We start from the raw sequence: 27,196 nt of genomic DNA on the forward strand, positions 1-27,196 counted from the left end.
AAGCGTAAAGGCCATTTGTCAGCTGGCTGCTCACCAACCATCAAAGCAGAAAGAAGGGCAGTATAAAATCTCAGTCATTTTGTTTAATTCATTTAAATAGGCTTCTTGATTGTTGATGGGAATGCTTCCAACTCTTACATCCACATGCCGAATGAAATCTCCCATGTGTGCGTGATGACATTGGGATACATGTCCAATGTCTCCTCACTCGGCTTCAGGTCAGGCCCACATCTGAACTTTGTTGTAAAATTCTGACCACGATTTGCGTCAGTCCATCATTAAGCACCCTGTCTTTAGCTGCTCAGATCCTAAGCTCTGTATCCCCTGCATAAACACTGCCACTTCTCCACCTCTTTCTCCTACTTAAGGCTCCTTAAAATGGCCTGTTTGACCAAACGTTTGGTCATCTGTCCTAATTATCACCTCATATAGTTCAATGTGTTGTCTGATAACACTCTGACAAAGCCCATGAGGATGTTTTGTAATAACGTATATAAATTCTATTGTTGCTGATATGAATTTGCCAAATTCAGAAACTGCCCAATATGAAATGCCAGGCAGTGAGTTGTTTAGGGGAATGATATTTCCTTGTGTGGCGATGTGTAACAGAACTGGCATTGGCTGGAAGCCCAGGAATTGTGTAAATAAAGGCCAGCAAATTGGATAAATCAAGCTGCTTGCTTGCTTTAACCATGCTGTCTGCAAATTCATTTTTATTCCAACCGAAAAAGGAAAACTGGAAACACATAATTGTATCATAGTCTGAGCGAGGAAAGGCAGTTTAAGGTTATGTCAGCAAAGGGAAGAGGTGCTTTTTGCACTTGTTCTTATTGCTGTGCTAGCTCCTCATTAAGCCGTGTATGACCAGGGATGGATCCTTTCTCTCTCTGAGCCTACTGTTAGTTTCCAACATTCCCTGTTGCAACTCTTCTAGAAATCCATCAAAAGTGTCCCGTGTCTTCAGAGAAACACCAGGGCACTCATATGAGAAACTCTTCTGTGTTTTGAGTGTGACTGTCCAATTACTGTTGCATTATAAGCACATTAATATTCTCAGATGTTCTCCCAGGAACTGCTCTCTAACCTCTGCAGCCTTCCACACAGACAGTTTTTTTTAAATTGCCCACCAGTCAAATGTTACTGGCGTGTTAGGCGAGAACAACATCCAATTATTGAATGAGTGATTTTTTTTCCTGTAAAGGACAGTGTGTAAGAGTCAGGTTTCAGACATTTCAAATGCTCCCAATCACTAATACAAGGAGCTGCTTAGAAGTGGTCATGTTATTTTTAAGTGTGTTCAATAAATCATTCTGACATCTCACTTCAGCCACCATACTTCTCACATTATAATCTTAATTCCATCCCTCAAAATGATGCCCTCTCGACCAGCCTTTGTAACAACCCATTTTATTTCTGGGGGCCGGCCAAAGATCTACCCAGTGATTTTGAAAGTGGCCTGCCCTGTCAGCTGGAAGGCCCTGTGAGAACTCAGCGCTATCCAGGTTACTAGGAATGAGAAGCAAGTTGCAGATCAGGGTTTTGGATCCCTTCCAGTGTTCAAGCATGTCCTATCAGACAGTGCTGTAAACAACTCCCAGATACAGTGCCCTTGACCTGCAGTTTTTCTGCTTGAGTTATGCTGCTGTAGATTAACAGGAACTCCTTCTTCCAAACACATTGACTCTTTCACAAATTTATTTAATCCTTAGCATAATCAGAAATAAAGCAGGGCAGGTTCTACTTACCTCCAGAAAATCCCAAATCAGACTGACTTGATAAGAAAATTCAGTGTCAGTGAGGCAGATTTGCAATGCTGCAGGAATTTGTTCACAATTTTAAGGGAAGCTGGGTTACTAAGGGTTAAGTTGTAGTTGGTTTTATCAGATTACTCAGTAACTCAAGCAGCTAATGTTTCCTTCCAATCTTTGCCTGTTCATTAGAAAGCTTCAGTGTTATTTGTGAAGTGATTTGAGCAAAGTAATTATTTCATGTTAGCTGTAAGCACTCAGACAGGAGACACGGTGTCCACGGCCAGGTTGAGGCTTTTGCTTCATTTTAATGGCTGCTTAACTTGAAATGGAACAAACGTGAAGGGGAAGTTACATTTCCTGATGGGCTCGTACAATGTGGTTGGTACAGAGCAGAAGGGCAGTAGATAAGGGGAGGTTAATGTTCCTTACACAGCATTTTGTGAGGGAGTCTACTGACCAGTTATCTCTCTCCAGTTGGCTGAGTATTTAAAGAGTGTCTTAATATAGTATTTGGGAGACTGGTGACAAAAAATCAGAAAGGGGAAGTGGACAGCAGTGATCTGCAAGGACACCCGTCAAGAATTGAGAGTTGCTGGAACTCGAACTTCAACGCATACCGTTCACAAGAACAGCAATTTGTGAAAGAGCAAATAAAATGTTTCAGTTCCCTGACAATGGAGCCAGTGAGAATGTTGATGTCCTGATTCTGAGCACAGGCAAGTAATGCTTCAGTGGATTTGGAAACTTTGCAAACTTTATGCAAAACTTCTGGGCGAAGGAAACTACACATCATTCAAAGGAATCTCCATTTTCTAACTGGTGTAAATGTAGAATTCTATGACATGGTATTCTGCTCATTTAACTGAAAATATTGATTCTAATTACAAATTAGCATAAATCTAATAGAAAGGTGGACTTTTTCTAATTGACGTCTGGAGTATAGTAAGGAAAAACCAACAGACATTTGGGAAAAACTCAAGTACTGCCGACAAAAACATATGATTTTGATTTTTTAGAAAACTTGAATTTGAAAAGTTCGCAAATGACAAAAGGATTAAATGATTTATGAAACTACTGTGCTGAAACCATAACTCCAGTATCTTTGATGGTCACCCGACGTTTAAGAGTTTGCCATTTTCCATCTAATCACTGCTTTTCATTTCTGCAACCTTCCGTCAGCACCAAGCCCATCTCACAAGTGTTGTCAGCCTTTATAATCGCTGCTGAATGGAGGGAACCTTCCCTTCACATTTATCTCAGAATGCGCCCCCACCCTCCCCAATTCAGTTGCACAGTCGTTCAGCAGTTATGTCATTTCGAGGAGAGGGCGAGGATGATACATTTTTCCCAAATTCCATGGACACAACCAGCTGGGATCGATTTCGCCCTCGGCTGTATGGAGTTGGCCCTCTGTCTCCACGAGGTTCTCCACGATTTTCACCAAGACTCTTCCGAAAGTTGCTGCTGAATAAGAGTATCCGTGAGTTCAGGCAGCACTCCACTCCTTGGTAAGGCATACATGCACCAATCTGTCTTCCTGTCTTATGTCTGCTGGCTTATTCCAATATCTTATATTTCTTTGTGTGGCATCTTGTCTCAAAGTTTGGGAGGGCTTTAATTCATAAATCCAAACCAGTTCCCCCACCAAATGACCTTCTTCATGTGTGATTTGGTAAAATGGCAAGCGTTTGACCATGGGAGTTTACCTTGATACCAATTCTGTAATCATCTACTGTTCCCCTCCAACCGGAGTGACCGAGAGTCACACACTCCCCAACAGGAGGGAGTGACCGAGAGTCACACACTCCCCGACAGGAGGGAGGGACCGAGAGTCACACACTCCCCGACAGGAGGGAGGGACCGAGAGTCACACACTCCCCAACAGGAGGGAGGGACTGAGAGTCACACACTCCCCGACAGGAGGGAGGGACCGAGAGTCACACACTCCCCAACAGGAGGGAGGGACTGAGAGTCACACACTCCCCGACAGGAGGGAGGGACTGAGAGTCACACACTCCCCGACAGGAGGGACTGAGAGTCACACACTCCCCGACAGGAGGGAGGGACTGAGAGTCACACACTCCCCGACAGGAGGGAGGGACCGAGAGTCACACACTCCCCGACAGGAGGGAGGGACTGAGAGTCACACACTCCCCGACAGGACGGAGGGACTGAGAGTCACACACTCCCCGACAGGAGGGAGGGACCGAGAGTCACACACTCCCCGACAGGAGGGAGTGACCGAGAGTCACACACTCCCCGACAGGAGGGACTGAGAGTCACACACTCCCCGACAGGAGGGAGGGACTGAGAGTCACACACTCCCCGACAGGAGGGAGGGACCGAGAGTCACACACTCCCCGACAGGAGGGAGTGACCGAGAGTCACACACTCCCCGACAGGAGGGACTGAGAGTCACACACTCCCCGACAGGAGGGAGTGACCGAGAGTCACACACTCCCCGACAGGAGGGACTGAGAGTCACACACTCCCCGACAGGAGGGACTGAGAGTCACACACTCCCCGACAGGAGGGACTGAGAGTCACACACTCCCCGACAGGAGGGAGGGACTGAGAGTCACACACTCCCCGACAGGAGGGAGGGACTGAGAGTCACACACTCCCCGACAGGAGGGACTGAGAGTCACACACTCCCCGACAGGAGGGAGGGACTGAGAGTCACACACTCCCCGACAGGAGGGACTGAGAGTCACACACTCCCCGACAGGAGGGAGGGACTGAGAGTCACACACTCCCCGACAGGAGGGAGTGACCGAGAGTCACACACTCCCCGACAGGAGGGAGTGACCGAGAGTCACACACTCCCCGACAGGAGGGAGGGACTGAGAGTCACACACTCCCCGACAGGAGGGAGTGACCGAGAGTCACACACTCCCCGACAGGAGGGACTGAGAGTCACACACTCCCCGACAGGAGGGACTGAGAGTCACACACTCCCCAACAGGAGGGACTGAGAGTCACACACTCCCCGACAGGAGGGAGGGACTGAGAGTCACACACTGGTCCAGGGGGACCAATATCTTGGCGGGAAGATTGGCTAGGGCTACTGGGGGGGCTTTAAACTAGAAAGATTGGGGGGAGGGAATAGAGATGAGGAGACAGCTCAGTGATTATCGCTGATTGCTGTGCAGACACATGGATTTGGGCCGGTGTCTGTGGGAGTTTGCTCATTCTCCCCGTGCTTGCGTGGGTTTTCTCCGGGTGCTCCGGTTTCCTCCCACACCCAAAGATGTGCTATTAGGCTGATTGGCAGGAATAAATTGTCCCTAAATTAGTTTCCCTCAATGTGGATTGCCATAAAAACAATAGATAAGGGTCATGGGTGGAGGGGGGCACTGGTAGTGTTAAAATGGCGGCGCGGGCTCGTTGGGCCGAAGGGCCTGTTTCCTGGGCTGTTTTGTTCTTTTGTTTTTGACTGAGAGCGAGGAGGTTAGCTCCCAGGTAGAGAAGGACTGTAGACAGTACGAGAGGGAGGTTAGACGGGTGATGGGGAAGGGAAGTGCCCAGACTGAGGGTCTGAGGTGTGTCTACTTTAACGCCAGGAGTGTGGTGAACAAAGTGGATGAGCTTAGGGCGTGGATTGCTGCTTGGGAATGTGATGTGGTGGCCATTACAGAGACTTGGATGTCTCAGGGACAGGACTGGGTATTTCAGGTGCCGGGATTCAGGAAGGACAGGGAGGGGGGCAAAAGAGGTGGTGGAGTGGCACTGTTGATCAGGGACAGTGTCACGGCTGCAGAGAAGGTGGATGCCGTGGAGGGACTGTCTACGGAGTCTCTGTGGGTGGAAGTTACAAACAGCAAAGGGTCAATAACTTTGCTGGGTGTTTTCTATAGACCGCCCAATAGTGACAGGGAAGTTGAGGTGCAGATAGGGAAACAGATCCTAGAGAGATGTAGTAATAACAGAGTTATCGTGATGGGAGACTTCAATTTCCCAAACATCGACTGGAATATCCCTAGGGTAAGGGGTTTGGATGGGGAGGAGTTTGTTAGGTGTGTTCAGGAAGGTTTCCTGACACAGTATGTGGATAAGCCTACGAGAGGAGAGGCTGTACTTGACCTGGTGCTGGCTAATGAACCAGGACAGGTGACGGATCTCTCGGTAGGAGAGCATCTTGGGAATGGTGACCATAATTCTATCTCCTTCACAATAACATTGGAAAGAGATAGGATCAGGCAGGCTAGGAAGGTGTTTGTCTGGAGTAAGGGGAAATATGATGACATCAGGCAGACAATTGGACGAATAAACTGGAAGGAGGTGTTCTTGGGGAAAAGTACTGAAGGAAGGTGGCGGATTTTCAAGGAATGTTTGACTGGAGCTCTGCACGATAACGTTCCGATGAGACAGAGAGGTTTTGGTAGATCGCGGGAGCTGTGGTGCATGAAGGTTGTGGTGAACCTAGTCAGGAAGAAACGAAAGGTGTATAAAAGGTTTAGAGAGCTAAGAGATGTTAAGGATCTAGAGGAGTATAAGGCTTGTAGAAAGGAGCTTAAAAAGGAAATTAGGAGAGCCAGAAGGGGTCATGAGAAGGCCTTGGTGGGTAAGATTAAGGAGAATCCCAAGGCATTCTACAAATATTTGAAAAGTAAAAGGATGAGAAAAGAAGGGATAGGACCTATAAAAGGTGAAGGGGGAAAGGTCTGTGTGGAACCGGAAGACATGGCAGAGGTGCTTAATGAGTACTTTGCCTCAGTATTCACGGTGGAAAGTGATCTGGGAGATTGTACTACAGGTTTGCGGCAGACTGAAAAGATTGAGTATGTGGATGTTAAGAAAGAGGATGTGTTGGAACTTTTAAATTCTATCAAGATAGATAAGTCGCCGGGACCGGACGGGATATACCCCAGGTTACTGTGGGAGGTGAGGGAAGTGATTGCAGAGCCCCTGGCGATGATCTTTGCGTTGTTGATGGAGACAGGAGAGGTTCCGGAGGATTGGAGGATTGCGGATATGGTTCCTATTTTCAAGAAAGGGAACAGGGAAAGCCCGGGAAATTACCAACCGGTGAGTCTGACCTCAGTGGTTGGTAAGTTGATGGAGAGGCTTCTGAGGGACAAGATTTATGAGCATTTAGAGAAGTTTAGAATGATCAGGAATAGTCAGCACGGCTTTGTCAAGGGCAGGTCATGACTTACAAGCCTAGTTGAACTCTTTGAAAATGTGAGTGAATATATTGACGAAGGAAGAGCAGTGGATATGCTTTACATGGACTTCAGCAAGGCGTTTGATAAGGTCCCCCATGCAAATCTTCTTGAGAAGGTTAAAGGGCATGGGATCCAGGGGGCTTTGGCCTTGTGGATCCAGAACTGGCTTGCCTGCAGAAGGCAGAGAGTGGTTGTGGATGGGTCTTTTTCTGCATGGAGGTCGGTCACCAGTGAAGTGCCCCAGGGATCTGTTCTAGAACCTTATTTTTTGTCATTTTCATAAATGACCTGGATGAGGAAGTGGAGGGATGGGTTAGTAAGTTCGCTGACGATACGAAGGTTGGTGGTGTTGTGGATAGTCTGGAGGGATGTCAGAAGTTGCAGCGTGACACAGATAGGATGCAAGACTGGGCGGAGAAGTGGCAGATGGACTTCAACGCAGATAAATGTGTAGTGGTCCATTTTGGCAGGACCAACAGGATGCAGGAGTACAATATCAAGGATAGGAGTCTTAGCTGTGTTGAAGAGCAGAAGGATCTTGGGGTCCGGGTCCATAGGACTCTTAAATCGGCCTCGTAGGTGGAGGTTGTGGTCAAGAAGACGTATGGTGTACTGGCCTTCGTTAATCGAGGGATTGAGTTTAGGAGTCGGGAGGTAATGCTGCAACTTTATAGGACCCTTGTCAGACCCCACTTGGAGTACTGTGCGCAGTTCTGGTCGCCTCACTACAGGACGGATGTGGAAGCTATTGAGAGGGTGCAGAGGAGATTTACAAGGATGTTGCCTGGATTGGGAGGCATGCCTTATGAGGATAGGTTGAGGGAGCTGGGTCTCTTCTCCCTGGAGAGACGAAGGTTGAGGGGCGACCTGATAGAGGTTTATAAAATGTTGAGAGGAATAGACAGGGTGGATTCTCAGAGGCTATTTCCCAGGGCTGAAATGGTCGCTACGAGAGGACACAGATTTAAGGTGCTGGGAAGCAAGTACAGAGGTGATGTTAAGGGTAAGTTTTTCACTCAGAGGGTGGTGAGTGAGTGGAATCGGCTACCGTCGGTGGTGGTAGAGGCGAACTCGCTGGGGTCTTTTAAAAGACCTCTGGATGAGTATATGGGATTTAATGGCATTGGAAGTTACAGACAGTTCTGTGGATTGGTGGGTATAGATGTGATCGGCGCAACTTGTGGGCCGAAGGGTCTGTTTGTGCTGTAGTGTTCTATGTTCACTCCCCGACAGAAGGGACTGAGAGTCACACACTCCCCGACAGGAGGGTGGGACTGAGAGTCACCCATTTTCACAGCAGCATTCTATATTTGATGAAATCATGGTCTGTTTGTTGCAAGGAGGAAGTTGATTGTTAATTTGATGTTTTGGTGACTTGTGAAATTTAAGTAATGCTGTGTGACAGGCAGTTTGTGTGCTTATCACATGGCCAGTGCTCAGTGTCACATCATATCTTTCTCAACACTATCTATCACCTCCATGGCTCCTTTAATCTTCATGCTTTTGAATAGTCCAAGCTGCACACATTTTTGCATTTAGGCCCCTCCAGTCTGCTTCCCCATTCAATAAGATCATGGCTGCCCTGATTGTACCCTCAACCCCACATTCCCTTCTCCCCCGATAACTTCACCCCCTCCTCAGTTAATCAAGAATTTATCTAGCCCTGTCTCAGAAATGTTCAAAGATACTTAGTGACATCACTCATAGACCCCACTCATTCAGAGACCCCCACTCCGCTCATTCAGAGACCCCCATCCCGCTCACTCAGACCCCCACTCCGCTCACTCATAGACCCCCCACTCCACTCACTCATAGACCCCACTCACTCAGAGACCCCCATCCCGCTCACTCAGACCCCCACTCCGCTCACTCAGACCCCCACCCCGCTCACTCAGAGACCCCCACTCCGCTCATTCAGAGACCCCCATCCCGCTCACTCAGACCCCCACTCCGCTCACTCAGACCCCCACCCCACTCACTCAGAGACCCCCACTCCGCTCATTCAGAGACCCCCATCCCGCTCACTCAGACCCCCACTCCGCTCACTCATAGACCCCCCACTCCACTCACTCATAGACCCCTTACTCACTCAGAGACCCCCACCCCACTCACTCAGAGACCCCCACCCCGCTCACTCAGACCCCCACCCCGCTCACTCAGAGACCCCCACCCCGTTCACTCAGACCCCCACCCCGCTCACTCAGAGACCCCTTACTCACTCAGAGACCCCCACCCCGCTCACTCAGACCCCCATCCCGCTCACTCAGAGACCCCCACCCTGCTCACTCAGAGACCCCCACCCCGCTCACTCAGAGACCCCCACCCCGCTCACTCAGACCCCCACCCCGCTCACTCAGAGACCCCCACCCCGCTCACTCAGACCCCCACCCCGCTCACTCAGAGACCCCTTACTCACTCAGAGACCCCCACCCCGCTCACTCAGACCCCCATCCCGCTCACTCAGAGACCCCCACCCTGCTCACTCAGAGACCCCCACCCCGCTCACTCAGAGACCCCCACCCCGCTCACTCAGACCCCCACCCCGCTCACTCAGAGACCCCCACCCCGCTCGCTCAGAGACCCCCACCCCACTCACTCAGACCCCCACCCCACTCACTCAGAGACCCCCACACCGCTCACTCAGAGACCCCCACCCCACTCACTCAGAGACCCCCACCCCGCTCACTCAGACCCCCACCCCGCTCACTCAGAGACCCCCACCCCACTCACTCAGACCCCCACCCCGCTCACTCAGAGACCCCCACCCCGCTCACTCAGACCCCCACCCCGCTCACTCAGAGACCCCCACCCCACTCACTCAGACCCCCATCCCGCTCACTCAGACCCCCACCCCGCTCACTCAGACCCCCACCCCGCTCACTCAGAGACCCCCACCCCGCTCACTCAGACCCCCACCCCGCTCACTCAGAGACCCCCACCCCACTCACTCAGACCCCCATCCTGCTCACTCAGACCCCCACCCTGCTCACTCAGAGACCCCCACCCTGCTCACTCAGAGACCCCCACCCCGCTCACTCAGAGACCCCCACCCCGCTCACTCAGAGACCCCCACACCGCTCACTCAGAGACCCCTTACTCACTCAGAGACCCCCACCCCGCTCACTCAGAGACCCCCACCCCGCTCACTCAGAGACCCCCACCCCGCTCACTCAGACCCCCATCCCGCTCACTCAGAGACTCTCCTCTCACTCAGTGACCCCCGCTCACTCACTCAGAGACTCCCACTGATAGAATCACAGAACCCTCCAGCGCAGAAAGAGGCCCTTTGGCCCATCGAATCTGCACCAAACACAATCCCACCCAGGCCCTACCCCCATTTTCCCTACACATTATACCCACTAATCCCTCTAACCTAACGCATCCCTGGACACTAAGGGGCAATTTCTTAGCATGGCCAATCAACCTAACCCGCACATCTTTGGACTGTGGGAGGAAACCAGAGTACCCGGAGGAAACCCACGCAGACACAGGGAGAATGTGCAAATTCCACACAGACAGTGACCTGAGCCGGGAATCAAACCCAGGTCCCTGGAGCTGAGAAGCAGCAGTGCTAACCACTGTGCTACCGTGCCACCCCAAACCCCCCCTCACACCCAAACCCCCACTCACTCATAGACCCTGCCACTCACTCAGAGACCCCCACTCACTCAGAGACCCCACTCACAAACCACCACTCACACACATTCAGTGATGTAACTGATACAGGCCCTCGCTCACAGAGACCCTTGCTCACACTCACTCGACAAATTTTCTTGTTCCTTGGGGCAAGAGACATGAGTGGTTTGTGTTATGGACTGTGCTGTGTGCCCAACACTAACAGAACGTGTCTCTATCCAATACAACCTCAGAATGTTGGTGGAAAACAGAATTTTGACAGTGCAGGAGGCCATTCAGCCCATTGAGACAGCACTGATTCTTCAAAAGAGCATCTTAGCCAGGCCCTCCTCCACCCTATCCCAGTATCCCTGCACATTTACTCTGCAAATCCTCCAAACCTACACACCTCTGGACACTAAGGGACAATTTAGCATGGCCAATCCACCTAATCTGCACATCTTTGGTCTGTGGGAGGAAACCAGAGCAGCCAGAGGAAACCCACACAGACATGGGGAGAATGTGCAAACTCCACACATACAGTGACCCAAGGCCAGAATCGATCCGGGTCCCTGGCACAGTGAGACAGCAGTGCTAATCTCTGTGTCATCATGTTGCCCATGTTTCAGTATAATCATTTGCAGCTCTGAGTAAGGCTCTGTCACTCTTGTGAGATCGAAGTAAATCATTAATTATATTCTGTTGGCTTGAAGCATGCTCTGGCTGACTGGGAGATACATTGACTGATATTCCTGATCTTCCTGTCAATAGCGTTATCCGCTAGTGGAGACTGTGAGAAAGGCAAACCCCTGTAGACATCAATAGGACTGGCAGATGGCATTGGAAAACAGACCACAGGAGGCTGGAAAATTCCACCGATTGTCTGCTGGCAGCATGGTGGCACAGTTGTTAGCACTGCTGCTTATTAGCGCCCTGGTCAATCCGCCTAATCTGCATACCAGGTTTAATTGCAGGCTTGGGTGACTAATTGTATGGAGTCTGCAAATCTCCCCATGTCTGCATGGATTTCTTCCGGGTGCTCCGGTTTCCTCCCACAGTCCGAAAGACGTGCTGGTTAGGGTTCATTGGCCATGCTAAGTTCTCCCTTAGTGCACCCGAAGAGGCGCTGGAGTGTGGCGACTAGGGGATTTTCACTGTAACTTCATTGTGGCACTAATAAATAAATAAACTTAAAAAAAAAGCAGGGTCCAAATCTCAGCCTGTGGCTTAAGGAGCTGAATGGCCTTCTCCTGCATCTTGTTCATTTGTTTGTATTAACCTCAGCTCAGCAGCAGGACTAAGAGGCAAATGAAATAGGGTTCATTTGTCCTGATTGTATCACATACACCCAGCCAGCAGTTGACACTGACAGCAGAACGAGAGAGTGATTGTGTGGAACAATAGTGACCCCTTCAATGGTACAGCCACTGTTTATTATTATTTTGGTAACCATGTGTGAGGTACCATAGCATACTGGGGTTCTGGGAGTGAGGGTAGAGTGATCTTAGATTTGGATTGAAGGCAGAGATGGGAGAACAATTCCCTGCTCAGTGAAGCAATTGAGGCTATCTCATTGAATGTATTTAAGGCAAGGATAGGTATATTTTTGAACAGTAAAGGGAGGACGAGGGCTACGAGAGGACACAGATTTAAGGTGCAGGGAAGCAAGTACAGAGGAGATGTTAGGGGCAAGTTTTTCACTCAGAGGGTGGTGAGCGAATGGAATCGGCTGCCATCGGTGGTGGTGGAGGCGAACTCGCTGGGATTTTTTAAAAGACTTCTGGATGAGTATATGGGATCTAATGGGATTGGGGGTTAATAGATAGGTGTATGGCTTAGTAGGTATAGAAGTGATCGGCGCAACTTGTGGGTCGAAGGGCCTGTTTGTGCTGTAGTGTTCTATGAATTAAGGGTTATGGTGAGCAGGCGGGCAAGTGGAGCTGAGTCCACAAAAATATCAGCCATGATCTTATTGAATGGCGGAGCAGGCTCGAGGGGCCAGATGGCCTACTCCTGCTCCTAGTTCTCATGATCTTATCCTCTCTGTAAATTAACTCCAGGTCTGTGGGTAATTTTCTGGGGGTGAGGTGGAATATTGCAATGAGGAAAATGGAGAAGAGTGTTGGTGCAATGCCACAGCCTGATTTGACCCTCGTTTCACTGAGATAGGATTTGTGGTGGTTCTGTTGGTCATTGTGGAATAGGCAGACAGCAGTGGCAAATTCTGATGGCAGCCAAATACACATGCCTTCATCATTGTTACAGTCAAAGGCTCTGAATTCAGTCACACAGGAGAGGATGATGGACACACTTTCAGGATGTCCCCAGAATCTCCCATCACAGAACCCAGCAACCTGGAGTGAAAGCAAGCCAACCTCGACCCTGAGCGACTGCTCAAGGGACCAGCGCAGGTACCAAGGTTTAAGGGAGGAATGAAGAGTAGAGATTAAGTGAATGAAAAGATAAAGCTGCAGTTGGAGGGAAGGGTTAATCTTCTGAATGACTGTTGCAGTTGCAATGTTTTCATTCAAAGGAATTTGCTGTCATTGCAATCTCATCCATACAGGGCTGGGGGCAGTTGTTCATTATCATGGAAACCATGACATCAGCAGCACTGTCACCACTTTAAAGCAACTCTCTGAAAAACTCATTAATATAACCCTCCCCCCATCGAAACACTCAAACCCCTCCGAAACTAACACTCAAACCCCCTCCGAAACTAACACTCAAACCCCCCTGGAACTAACGCTCAAACCCCCTCCGAAACTAACACTCAAACCCCCTCCGAAACTAACACTCAAACCCCCCCCCGAAACTAACACTCAAACCCCCTCCGAAACTAACACTCAAACCCCTCCGAAACTAACACTCAAACCCCCCCCGAAACTAACACTCAAACCCCCCCCCGAAACTAACACTCAAACCCCCTCCGAAACTAACACTCAAACCCCCTCCGAAACTAACACTCAAACCCCCCCCGAAACTAACACTCAAACCCCCCCGGAACTAACGCTCAAACCCCCTCCGAAACTAACACTCAAACCCCCTCCGAAACTAACACTCAAACCCCCTCCGAAACTAACACTCAAACCCCCCCCCCGAAACTAACACTCAAACCCCCCCTCCGAAACTAACACTCAAACCCCCTCCGAAACTAACACTCAAACCCCCCCCGAAACTAACACTCAAACCCCCCCCCCGAAACTAACACTCAAACCCCCCCTCCGAAACTAACACTCAAACCCCCTCCGAAACTAACACTCAAACCCCCTCCGAAACTAACACTCAAACCCCCCCCCGAAACTAACACTCAAACCCCCCCGAAACTAACACTCAAACCCCCCCTCCGAAACTAACACTCAAACCCCCTCCGAAACTAACACTCAAACCCCTCCGAAACTAACACTCAAACCCCTCCGAAACTAACACTCAAACCCCCTCCGAAACTAACACTCAAACCCCCCCGAAACTAACACTCAAACCCCCTCCGAAACTAACACTCAAACCCCCCCCCCGAAACTAACACTCAAACCCCCCCGAAACTAACACTCAAACCCCCCCTCCGAAACTAACACTCAAACCCCCTCCGAAACTAACACTCAAACCCCTCCGAAACTAACACTCAAACTCCCTCCGAAACTAACACTCAAACCCCCCCGAAACTAACACTCAAACCCCCCCTCCGAAACTAACACTCAAACCCCCCCTCCGAAACTAACACTCAAACCCCCTCCGAAACTAACACTCAAACCCCTCCGAAACTAACACTCAAACCCCCTCCGAAACTAACACTCAAACCCCTCCAAAACTAACACTCAAACCCCCCCCCCCCAAAACTAACACTCAAACCCCTCCGAAACTAATACTCAAATCCCCCCCGAAACTAACACTCAAACCCCCCCCCGAAACTAACACTCAGACCCCCCCCGAAACTAACACTCAGACCCCCCCCGAAACTAACGCTCAAAACCCCCCCGAAACTAACACTCAAACCCCCCTCCCTGTAACTGACCCTCAAACTTTTTCCTTGTGTCTGTTTCCTCTCCTGTAATTGGCCCTGTCAGTCATTTCCTGAATACTAGCATACAGATTAGGAGAGGCCACTTAGAGCCTCGAGCCTTCAGCACCATTTAATAAGGTTATTGCTGATCTGAGCGTGACTCCACATGGCTCTGATAACCTTTCACCCCTTTGCTTACAAACTTCAAACTTTATCTGAAAATATTCAACAATTGCTTCCACTGGCTTTCAAGGAAGAGAGGTCACGTAACCCACAGAGAAGAAAATTCTCCTTAACTCTGAAATGAGTGACAACCTATTTTTAAACAGTGACTCTCCCTAGTTGGGCAGCACAGTGGTTAGTGTTGCTGCCTCACAGCACCAGGACCCAGGTTCAATTCCAGCCCTCAGGTCACTGTCTGTGTGGAGTTTGCACATTCTCCCCGTGTCTGCGTGGATTTCCTCCGGGTGCTCCGGTTTCCTCACATACCTTTTCATAAATGACCTGGATGAGGAAGTGGAGGGATGGGTTAGTAAGTTCACCGATGACACGAAGGTCGGTGGTGTTGTGGATGGTCTGGAGGGATGTCAGAAGTTGCAGCAGGACATAAATAGGATGCAGGACTGGGCGGAGAAGTGGCAGATGGACTTCAACGCGGATAAATGTGTAGTGGTCCATTTTGGCAGGACCAATGGGATGAACGAGTACACTATCAAGGGCAGGAGTCTTAGTAGTGTTGAAGAGCAGAAGGATCTTGGGGTCCGGGTCCACAGGACTCTTAAATCGGCCTCGCAGGTGGAGGATGTGGTCAAGAAGACGTATGGTGTACTGGCCTTCATTAATCGAGGGATTGAGTTTAGGAGTCGGGAGGTAATGCTGCAACTTTATAGGACCCTTGTCAGACCCCGTTTGGAGTACTGTGCGCAGTTCTGGTCGCCTCACTACAGGACGGATGTAGAAGCTATTGAAAGGGTACAGAGGAGATCTACAAGGATGTTGCCTGGATTGGGAGGCATGCCTTATGAAGTTAGGTTAAGGGAACTGGGTCTCTTTTCCCTGGAGAGACGAAGGTTGAGAGGCGACCTGATAGCGGTTTATAAAATGTTGAGAGGAATAGATAGGGTGGATTCTCAGAGGCTATTTCCCTGGGTTGAAATGGTCGCCACGAGAGGACACAGATTTAAGGTGCGGGGAGGAAAGTACAGAAGTGATGTTAGGGGTAAGTTTTTCACTCAGAGGGTGGTGAGTGAATGGAATCGGCTGCCGTCAGTGGTGGTGGAGGCGAACTCGCTGGGGTCTTTTAAAAGACTTCTGGATGAGTATACGGGACTTAATGGGATTGGGGGTTATAGATAGGTCTATAGATTGGTAGGTGTTGATGTGATCGGCGCAACTCGTGGGCCGAAGGGCCTGTTTGTGCTGTAGTGTTCTATGTTCTATGTTCTATACTTCAGAGATGTGCAGGTTAGATGGATTGGCCATGCTAAATTGCCCCTTAGTGTTAGGGGGATGAGCAGGGCACGTACTTGGGGTTACGGGGATAGGGCCTGGGCAAGATTGTGGTTGGTGCAGACACGATGCGCTCCTTCTGTACAAGATTGTCCTACAAGAGGAAACATCCTCTCCACATCCACGCTGTCAACAACCTTCAGGACCTTCTCTCGAGTGCCATTCACATCCCCAAGATATTTCTAAACGCTTTATAATCATTGAAGTTGTATTGAAATGTGGGAAAGGTGGTAGCTGATTTGTGCATCATCTTACAGGCGATGTGCAAGATGGTGACTCCTTCAAGGTGCATCTATTCTCAGAGATTCACTGAGCTTAGAACATTTAGATCTCTGTATCTCAGCGGAGGTCATGGATGGTATTATGTTTACTGGGTTTACATGCAGTGGACTTTTCCTGACAGAAAGCTTTTCTTTCCATTTGCTGCTATTAATCTGCCGGTTGGTTATGCAATTCTGAACATCACCAGCTGAGGGCAGTTCAGGATAAGCTTGAACCGAGATATTGTACGAATGTGTTTCAGACAGATGTCCATCAGTAACAGCAGCCTTCGCTGGAAACAGCAATTCCTTCATCCAAAACTGCACTGCTTTTGAAAGGCTTTTTCCACAGGTTTCTGCATAAGTTCATTTGCAGATCATCTCACTCTAAAATAAATCACATAACAGTTGAAGCACAGAGGAGACCATTTAACCTGTCATGCCTTGTGCTAATTCTCTGAAAGAGCTCCTCAGCTAGTCTCACCTCCCTGCCTTCTCTCTGAAACACTGTAATTTATTTCCTCTTAACCAATGCCCTGTTGAGATCCATGACTGAATTTGCCACCAGCACCCCCTCAATCTAAACCCAGGCCACTTATTTGCAGCACAGTGGTTAATGCTGCTGCCTCTCAGTGCCAGGGACCAGCCACTTCCCGACTGGGTCACTGTCAGTAAGGAGTCTGCATGTTCTCCCTGTGTCTGGGTTTCCTCTGGGTGCTCCGGTTTTCTCCCACAGTCCGAAAGACGGCTGGTTAGGGTGCATTGGCCGTGCTAAATTTTCCCTCAGTGTACCTGAACAGGCGCTGAAGTGTGGCGACTGGGGAATTTTGACAGTAACTTCATTGCAGTGTTAATGTAAGCCTACTTGTGATACTAATAAATAAACTTAGAAACACTGTCACCTTTTGTTTTTGCCAATCGTTTTAATTCCTGTGCGCTCTGCTTTTCGATCTCTCATGGTTTTGGTAAATCTACTTTCAGCCTTTCCTAAGAAGAACAGCCACAACACTGCAGTAACTGTAATATCTTATCCCCAGCACCATTCTTAGAAATCTTTCCTGCATTCACTTCACTACCTTCACAACTTTCCATAGTGTGGTGCCCAGAATTAGGCACAATAGTTGAGACTGAGCCAGTGTTTTATAAATGTTCACCATAATCTCTTTCCTTTTGTACTCAAGGCTCTATTTTTAAAAGTCCAGTCTTATTAACCAATGGCTGAAACTATATGATGGGCAAAGGGCCTCTCTTTGTGCTGTAAAAGTCTGTGATTGTAAAGATAGGATTCTCAGGCCTCCCCTTAGTGTTCTTCTCACCAGTGGGAGGCAGCGCACCATTCGCAGGATCCTCTGGTTTTGCAGCTGTGATTGAGAATTGCCAGTGAAGCCACTCCATGCTGGAAAACCCGTGGTGGCAGGGAGCGAGCCACCGGCAGGGCTGGAGAACCCTGCCAGCATGAATGAGCAGAGAATCCCGGCCTATGAGTCTAACCTGCGCTGCTACCTTCAGTGATTTGTGCATGTATACTCTCTCCTGCAGCAGCTTTAGAATCAGACCTTTCATTTCACATTGCCTTTCCTTGTTCTGTCAACCAAACTGTATCACTTCACAGCTCCCCACATTAGAGTTTATCTGCCAAGTGTCTGACCAGGCCACAAGCCTGTTCATAACCTCTTGAAGCCGGTCATTCTCCTTCTCACATTTCACGGTGGTTCCACATTTTACCATCTGCAAATTTTGAAATTGTTGAAACTCAAGATGAGATCATTAATATAGATCAAGATTAATTTGATCCTGACCCTGGGGAACTTCCAGTTTGAAAAACAACTGGTTGCCACTTCTCTCTTTTACCTGTCACTCAATCAACATTAGATCCTTGCTGCCACAAATCTGTTACACGACACTTTATCAAATGCCTTTTGGATGTCTATATACATCACATCAACAACATTACTCGCATCAACCCTCCCAGTTACCTCATCAAAAGCTCAAACAAGCTGTAAGCACAATTTACCGTCAAGACCCAGGCCAGCGTTCCTTTAATTAACCCAGGCTTGTCTAAGTGATGTTTAACTCTGCCCCAGATTATTGTTTTCGAAAGTTTTCCCTCATCCAGCATAAACAGACTGAGTAAGGACACAATGCCAGAGTTTAGTTCTCCTTTTAAAATACGTGATTTAATATCTGTTTTCTAAAGGAATTATAGAGCATAGTAACAGGAGAAGGCTGTTCAGCCTCTTCAGTCTGTTCTGCCATTCAATTGGGTCATGGCTGATTTTGCAGCACCGGATCCTGGCAATGCAAGATAGCACACATGGTGGCTGCTGATTCTGTGTACACGCACGCGTCGATATATGTGCAGAAAACCAACGACATCCTTTTCAGGAGACACAGTTTGCAGAGACACCCCTGCAGGTTGGACCTTATACAGATCCTGAAGCCATTTACCCAGTCTCTGTGCTCTGTAGCGGGTGGGCAGTCTGGGCACAGATTCCCTGCGGTCTGAGGGATCAGGGTGGAGAGTGGATGAGCCTTTGGATTCACCTGCTGATGGCTGCAATTTGGGATTACAAGCTCCATATCCCACATTTGCTATTCTGGGACTTGTTCCTGTTGGCAGGTCTGGGTGAAAGGGAAAAGGCTCCAAAGTGCGAGATTCAGGAACTGCTCCCCAACTGTCTGTTCCGCTGCCACGGAGCACAGAAATTGGGTGCACAGCTTCAGATCCAAATAAGATCCAACCGGAAGGCCCAAGGCTCAAAATGTGGGATCTGGGGGTTGTAATCTGGAATTATGGGCTTCACCAGGTGGATTAGAAGCCCCTCCTCCCTCCGTATCCTGATCCCTGGCTCTATTCCACCCCTGTCCCACTGACTGGGGAAGGATGAGGCTTTTTAAATCCCTGTCTTTATTAACAATTTGATAAGCATCTCAACTCCGTTTGCTGCCCACTCTCTCACTCAGAATAATGTCAGAGTAAAACAATACAACTGTGTATGCAGGCAGCCCAACTCCATATACCCCCTTTACATATACTTAACTCCATATACCCACCTTTACACATACCCAACTCCATAAACCAACCTTTACATGTACCCAACTCCATATACCCACCTTTACACATAGACAACTCCATATATTCACTTTTACACATACACAGCTCCATACACCCACCTTTACACATACCTGACTTCATATACCCGCCTTTACATATACCCATTCTGTATACCCACTCTTACATGTACCCAATTCCATAGACCCACCTTTACATGCACCCAACTCCATATACCCATCTTTACACACACTCATTCCATATACTCACTTTTACACTTACCCAACTCCATAGACCCAGCTTTACACATACCCAACTCCATATATCCACCATTTCACATACACAACTCCGTATACTCACTTTTACATATACACAGCTCCATATACCCACCTTTGCATATGTTGTTTATCCATCGTCATCGATGAGGACCTCGACACCATTAGTCATTTTGAGGCTGGATGCGGTGTGTCTGAAGATGACTGATCAGGGCCAATTCGGGCACGGAATGTCCTGGCACATATTGGGCAGACTTGTGTAGACACTGTAGTTGTTGCGCCGGTGGTTCTGGACTTGCACAGCTCGTGTTAAGTTGTGCTTCAGCAATACACCTTGCTTCGTAAGCTTGACAGCCTTTGTGGATGAGGCAGTGCCAGGTAGGGTGGTTTTGTGCCAGCGTTTCCCAGGTGGTCGTGTCTATGTCAAGCGACTTCAGAGAGGCCTCGAGTGTGTCTTTGAAACAGTTCTTCTGCCCTCCATGCGAGCGTCTTCCAGCAGAGAGTTCCCCAAAAAGGAGCTGCTTGTGTATGTGCTCGTCTGACATACGGATGACATGACCTGCCCACCGGGTCTGCGCTCTCATCAGTGGAAAACTTGTCCATACTGACTTGCATCTCCAGTTCTGAGTCAGTATACAGAGTGCAGTCACTGGCAAAGAGGAAATCTCTCAGAACAGTCTCCTTCACCTTGGTAATAACTTGAAGTCTGCTCAGTTTGAAGAGCTTCCCATCCACTCTGTCCTTGAGGCTGATTCCAGCAACACTGTACTGGAAGGCATCATTCAGAATGGCAGTAAACATCATGCTGAACAGTGTGGGTGTGAGCACACAGCCCTGTTTGATGTCGTTGGTGACTGGGAATGCCTCAGAGGATTCTCCGCCATCCAGTACTCTGGCCATCATGGAACTGGTGTACCATCTGAATGAATTGGGGGAGTGGGGGGGCAGCCAAACTTTGACATGATCCTCCACAGGCCTTGTAGGCTTACAGTGTCAAAGGCTTTCGCGAGTTCAACAAAGATTATGTAGAGCTCGCGATTCTGCTCCTGACGTTTCTCCTGGAGTTGGCGCGCAGCAAAAATCGTGTCAATAGTCTCGTGACCTTTGCGGAAGCCACACTGTGACTCTGGAAGCAGGCCCAGCTCTAGATGAGTGACCAGACTATTTAGCAGGACTCTTGACAGGGTTTTTCCTGTGATGAAGAGCAGCGAGATTCCTCGGTGGTTATCGTATACTTGCCGATTGCCCTTCCTCTTGTAGAGGTGTACGATGGAAGCATCTTTAAGTTCCTGAGGAATGGATCCTTGCTTCCAAAAGGACTGGAACAACTCGGTGAGCTTCTCGATAAGTACAGGACCGGCATCTTTGTAGATCTCTGTGGATATGGCATCTGTCCCTGTGGCTTTGCCACTGGATAGCTGGCTGACAGGTTTCATGACTTCGGCTACTACCGGTGGGTCATCCATGGCGCTGTTGATATCGACATGGGGAATCCTGTCCATTGCCTCATCGTTAAGAGATAACGGTTGGTTGAGGACGGCTTCAAAGTGTTCAGCCCATCTCTGCAGGATCTGAACCCTCTCTGTAGTGAGAGTTATACCATCTGTACTCAGGAGGGGGGAACTCCTGAGAGATAGAGGTCCGTAGAGAGTGTTGAGGGCTTCACAGAACCGTTTCAAGTCGTTTCTGTCAGCATTTCCCTGTATTTCATCTGCCTTGGCGCTCAGCCAGCCATCCTGCATTTTACGCAGTTTGTTCTGGACTGTCCTGCGAGCACTGGTAAAAGCACTTTTCTTGGCAGCTGAAGATGGGTCGTTCTGACAGGCCCGATGAAGACGATGCTTTTCAACAAGTAGAGCCTGTATCTCCTCACCATTCTCATCGAACCAGTCATACTGCTTGCGGGTAGAGGGCCTGAGCATCTTCAGTGTAGATGTATGGACAGCATCCCTGAAGCGTTCCCAGTCGTCCTCGGCGCTGCCTGCGAGGTGTATGTCAGCAAGCTTGATTTCTAAGTCTTCAGCCAGTGCTAAAGCTATGCTGGGGTTCTTTAGCTTGGCCGCATTGATTCTTTTCTTGTGGTCGCCTCTTGGGTCTGATGTGGACCCTCATTTTGGAGACAATGAGCCTGTGATCTGTCCAGCAGTCAGCACCACGCATGGCCTTGGTCACTCTGACATCCTGCTTGTCGTCTCCTGACAATGACACAGTCGATAAGATGCCAATGCTTAGAGCGGGGGTGTATCCAGGAGGTCTTGTTACAGGTAGGCAGACGGAAGGTTGTGTTGGTGATGAGGAGGTCGTGTGCTGCACAGGTCTTCATTAAGAGTAGCCGTTACTGTTACACTAGCCCACACCATGCCTCCCAATGACTCCCTGCCAGATTGCAGAGTCACACCCTACTCTTGTATTGAAATTGCCAAGCAAGATCAGCTTGTCAGTATTGCTCACTGTTGATAGTAGGGCATCTAGTTCTTCGTAGAACTTGCCTTTCATCTCGTCGGGTTGTTCATTGTGGGGGCATAGGCGCTGATCAGGGTGGCTTGACTTCTGTTCTGTAGCGGAAGCTGTAATGTCATAAGCCGGTCGTTCACACCCTTGGGTAGACTGGCAAGTTTCCGAACAAGGTGACTCCTGACGGCAAATCCAACTCCAGCATCACGACGCTCATCGCTCCAGAAAAAGGTGTATCCACCTCCAGTTTCAGTCAACTGACTTACGTTGGCAAGACGAGTTTCACTCAGGGCTGCAATGTCAATGTTGTATCTTGCAAGCTCTCTGGCAACTAAGGCTGTTCTTCTCTCTGGTCTGTCTGCTGTAGGGTTGTCCAAAAGCGTGTGCACGTTTCAAGTGCCAGTGGTGAGTGGTGCCACCTTGTGTTTTATTTTGTGTGTTTGACCGCAAGAAGGGATCCCTGCCAGCCGTGGTAAACTGGCCAGGGTATAGTGAAGCAGGCAATGTTTAGGGCATCTTTCCTAGCCCCTTCCTCATTCTACAGAGGTGAGCAGTGCATTCCTGAAGAGGACTGCTCAGTCGCCCAGGTAGACGCCGAGTTTCACTGCTGCTTCAGTCTGTGGAAAACGACCATTAGATCTGAGCCGGCTGCATGCAAGTCCGTGATTACAGCTCCCAGTGTATCCACACCTGCTATTTTGTCGCTCGCCCATCGCCACAGGACTTCAAGGGTTGAACAGGACACTGATGATGATGGTGTCGAGACTAGGGCTTGATTTGGATTAAAGTGAGGGAGAGTTGCGCAGCGTCAGCCTCTCTCTCTTCCCAATTCCCATCTAGGTCCAGTGGCAAGACAAGAGTCAAGCTGGCTGGAGATGGGACTAGGTGCAGTGGATGACCAGGACGTCTTCTGTGTCTTGTCCTGATCTTTATGTTCCATGACGCTTGCAGAGACCACCTTCTTGACCGTTGGACCTACCTTGCTCTCATCCGCTCAATCCACCAGACTCTGTCTTCACATGATGGGATAGACATCTCCCTAACTCACCGAGGGTTGAGACCCATCGGCTACCCTCACCTGGTTTAGCCAGCTTGAAGCCGTTGCCCAGGATGTAGCTGTTGTCGTGTGCAAACAGCTACGGGGAGCCACAGGTGAGAGCTGAGTGGGGACAAAGGGTGGACAAACCACCCTGAAAGGACGCGACATGTTCCTCCACCAGAGGTACTACCCCTCCCTGACACCCCATACACGCCACCTTTACATATACACAACTCCATATACTTACCTTTACATGTAAACAACTCCATGTACACACCTTTACACATACCCAACTCCACATACTCACCTTCACACATACATAGCTCCATGTACATACCATTACACATACCCAACTCCATATACCCACCTTCACACATACCCAACTCCATATACCCACCTTCACACATACCCAACTCCATATACCCACCTTTACACATACATAACTCCATGTACATACCTTTATACATACCCAATTCCACATACTCACCTTTACACATACCCAATTCCACATACCAACCCTCACACATACCCAACTCCATGTACACACCTTTACACATACCCGATTCCACGTACCCACCTTTACACTTGCACAACCTAACTCCGTGTTTGCACACACCCTTTAATATCTTTGAATACTAAAAATCTTGCAACCTCAGATTTGAATTTAACAATTGATCTACCGTGAATTGTTACCTGAGGAAGAGAGTTCTAAACTTCTTCTACCCAAATGCAAAATGTAAACAGTAATAAGTTCAGCCTCTACATCCTAATTTGCAACCTTGCTGTCGGAAATGTCCCCCAGACAGGGGCACACACTGAAATGCCCCCCAGACAGGGGCACACACTGAAATGCCCCCCAGACAGGGGCACACACTGAAATGCCCCCCAGACAGAGGACAGACACTGAAATGCCCCCCAGACAGAGGGCAGACACTGAAATGCCCCCCAGACAGAGGCACACACTGAAATGTCCCCCAGACAGAGGGGCACATTGAAATGCCCCCCAGACAGAGGGCAGACACTGAAATGCCCCCCAGACAGACGGGCACACTGAGAGCGGCCACTCCACATCCAGCAGGAACTCCCCACCGCCTCCATTCCTCCACCCAGTTACTCTCCTCATTTTCATCCTTTTTCTTCAACTCACTCATCAGCAAAGTAACAGACACAGCTGCAACTTCCTACCCATTTGCAGACTGGCAGAAACCAGCTGAATTGGGGCAACTTTCAAATATCATTTCTTTACAGCTTTCTCTAAAATATTCCTCATCCACTCTCCAAGTGGTAACTTGGTGCAGAGTAATTAATAGAACTGAAAATGGATTGATCATAAAATGTATTCCAACTCACGATCAATCTGCTACCTATGGATAATCCAATTTTAAATAACACTAATCAAATATACAGAACAATTTCCTCTTTGTGCTGGGGCACAGTTGTGAGTTCCTAACTAAATTATAAACATTGAATTCATTAAAACCCTTGAGAATGTATTGGATACACTCCGAGGTTCCTGCCAACTGGTGCGATTGTGAGAAATTCCAGAAAGTGATTAATTCGAGGCAGCCAATAATGCAGACAGTGCCCATTTCTAATGAAAGAAGCAAAATACTGCAGAAGTTGGAATTTGAAACAGGAATTGAGGATTCGGGAAAACTCAGCAGGTCTGCCAACATCTGTCAGGAGAGAAACACCAATACTGTTTTGGGTCATGGGCCCTTTGTCGGAATAGTAAGAAGGGAGAATGTTAAAGCAAAATAAATTTTTAGAGACTTTATTTTGTTGCAGTTTCTTTTGCTCGAACGTCCTCCCTCTTTTCAGTTCTGTCGCAGGGTCCGTGTTAACTGTCTTTTCTCCCGATAAATTTTGCCACATTTACTGAGATTTTCCATCTTCCTCTGTTCATGCTTTCAATGAGAGTTTTAAAAGTAGTCCAAGGGACTGCAGCGAATCCAGGTGCACGGAATATAAATTGCCTTTCAGTTTCTGTGATCGGTTGTCACAGTTTTGCCAATATTGAACAAAGAACAAAGAAAATTACAGCACAGGCCCTTCGGCCCTCCAAGCCTGCACTGACCATGCTGCCCAACTTAACTAAAACCCCCTACCCTTCCGGAGACCCTATCCCTCTATTCCCATCCTATTCATGTACTTGTCAAGACGCCCCTGAAAAGTCACTACCATATCCTCTTCCACTACCTCCCCCGGCAACGAGTTCCAGGTACCTACTACTCCCTGTGTAAAAAATCTGCCTCGTACATCTCCTTTAAACCTCTCCCCTCACATCTTAAACCTATGCCCCCTAGTAATTGGGTAATTACAACAGGACATACAGGGTAAGCAAAACCAGGTGTGGGACATGGATTTAAATATGGGCTAGAGGGGGACAATCCATAGCTTGTATATACCTTTGTGAAAATATGATGCATCATCTTTGGCAGATGAACTATTCAAGATTAGGGAACAAAGTGAGTAAGAGATGTGAACTTTAACAGTGGTCTAAGAGCTTGAGCTAGCCTTGTTTGACTTGGCCCTGGGCATGTTGTGAGGGAGTTTGGGTATGTGAGGGACAAAGCAGTATGAGGGAGTAACTCAGTGAGAGGGACTGTGAAGTGAGGGAGGATGTGTGAGGGAGTAACTCAGTGTGAGGGACTGCGAAGTGAGGGAGAGTGTGTGAGGGAGTTACTCAGTGTGAGGGAGTGTGAAGTGAGGGAGGGTGTGTGAGGGAGTTACTCAGTGTAAGGGAGTGTGAAGTGAGGGAGGGTGTGTGAGGGAGTTACTCAGTGTAAGGGAGTGTGAAGTGAGGGAGGAACTCAGTGTGATAGAGGGTAACATGAGGGAGTGCAGGAATTTTTGAAAATTAATTTATGGGATGTGGGTGTTGCTGGTTAGACCAGCGTTTATTGCCCAGCCCTATTTGCCCTTGGGAAGATGGTATTGAGCTGCCTTCTTGAATCACAATGTGGAGATGTCAGTGTTGGACTGGGGTAAACACAGTAAGAAGTCTCACAACAGCAGGTTAAAGTCCAACAGGTTTATTTGATAGTAAATGCCACTAGCTTTCGGGGTTTGCCCCTTCTTGAATCGCTGCAGTGTAGATACACCCACAGTGCTGTGAGGGAGGTAGTTCCAGGATTTTGACCCAGCAACATTGAAGGAATATATTTCCAGGACAGATGGTGAGCGATTTGGAGGGGAATTCCAGGTGGTGGTGTTCCCAGATATCTGCTGCTCTTATCCTTTGAGGTGGAAAGGAATCCGTTTCCTCCTCGGAAATGATTTGTCTGGCAACAAAGTGCAAGCCAGTGAAATACAGAGCCTGATGTCAATCTGCAGGAGCAGAAATCTGTGGAAGGTTCAGAGGCCCGAGAGAGTGATATGACAGCCATAAACATTGAGCTGCTCAAAGCTGGCAAGGTTGCAGCCAGACCAATAAAGTTAAACAAGGAAGACCAGTAGAATTTAAAATAGATTCCCAGGTTATCCCCAAATTAAACAGGGGCCAGAGAGGTCCGAGAACAGGGAAAGAGATAGTGAGGAAGATGCCCCATGTAGTCAAAGAGCCTGGAGGAAGGCATGTTATAAAACCAGGGAAGGAAAAGGTTCAGGGGTTGCCTGAGGAATGGGTGGCAGAAACCTTCTTTCTGATCTTAAATAGGGTGGGAGGGAGTTTTCAAACCAATAGCAGATAGGGAGTGAGATGCCTCCCCCAGTTGGAAAGCCACATGGGGGCTGTAGGGGAAGATGGAACAAGTTCAGAGAGTCCTCACTCCCAGGCCAAGGGCCCCAACTCAGAAGCCATTGATTGGTTTAGTCTGGTAAATGTAAATGGTGAGCAGGAAAGTTCCCAATTTGGTTCAGAAAGAGTGAGGATAATGTCTCACTGAGTTGACAATCCACCAGGAGGTACAGAGAAGGCTAATCATCCTCCGTAGGATAATTACGTTCCAGAAGACACACAGTCTACTACCCAACTGACCTGCAGAGAGATTGCAACCAGACTGAATCCCATACCTATCCACCTTATCATGAGACATCCTGACCACTGTGTTTAAAATGATCCGTTACCAATC

At 48.7% G+C, this 27,196-nt stretch overlaps 1 protein-coding gene across 2 annotated transcripts in view; it reads left to right on the forward strand.

The window, feature by feature from the left end:
* pde4a (phosphodiesterase 4A, cAMP-specific) overlaps positions 1-27,196 on the forward strand; it is a 349,369-nt gene that overhangs the window by 199,693 nt on the left and 122,480 nt on the right. The window contains exon 1 of one of the 2 annotated variants that reach the window (XM_080216648.1): positions 1,974-3,259. The exons of the other annotated variant lie outside the window; for it this stretch is intronic. Coding sequence (XP_080072774.1) covers positions 2,979-3,259 — 281 coding nt within the window. The 5' untranslated portion in view covers positions 1,974-2,978. Of the gene's footprint in view, positions 1-1,973; positions 3,260-27,196 lie in introns of those variants that run through there. 2 annotated transcript variants of the gene reach the window in all.

The sequence above is a fragment of the Carcharhinus amblyrhynchos genome, chromosome 33 (assembly GCF_965287045.1).
Source record: "Carcharhinus amblyrhynchos chromosome 33, sCarAmb.v2.hapA, whole genome shotgun sequence".
Taxonomy (NCBI): Eukaryota; Metazoa; Chordata; class Chondrichthyes; order Carcharhiniformes; family Carcharhinidae; genus Carcharhinus; species Carcharhinus amblyrhynchos.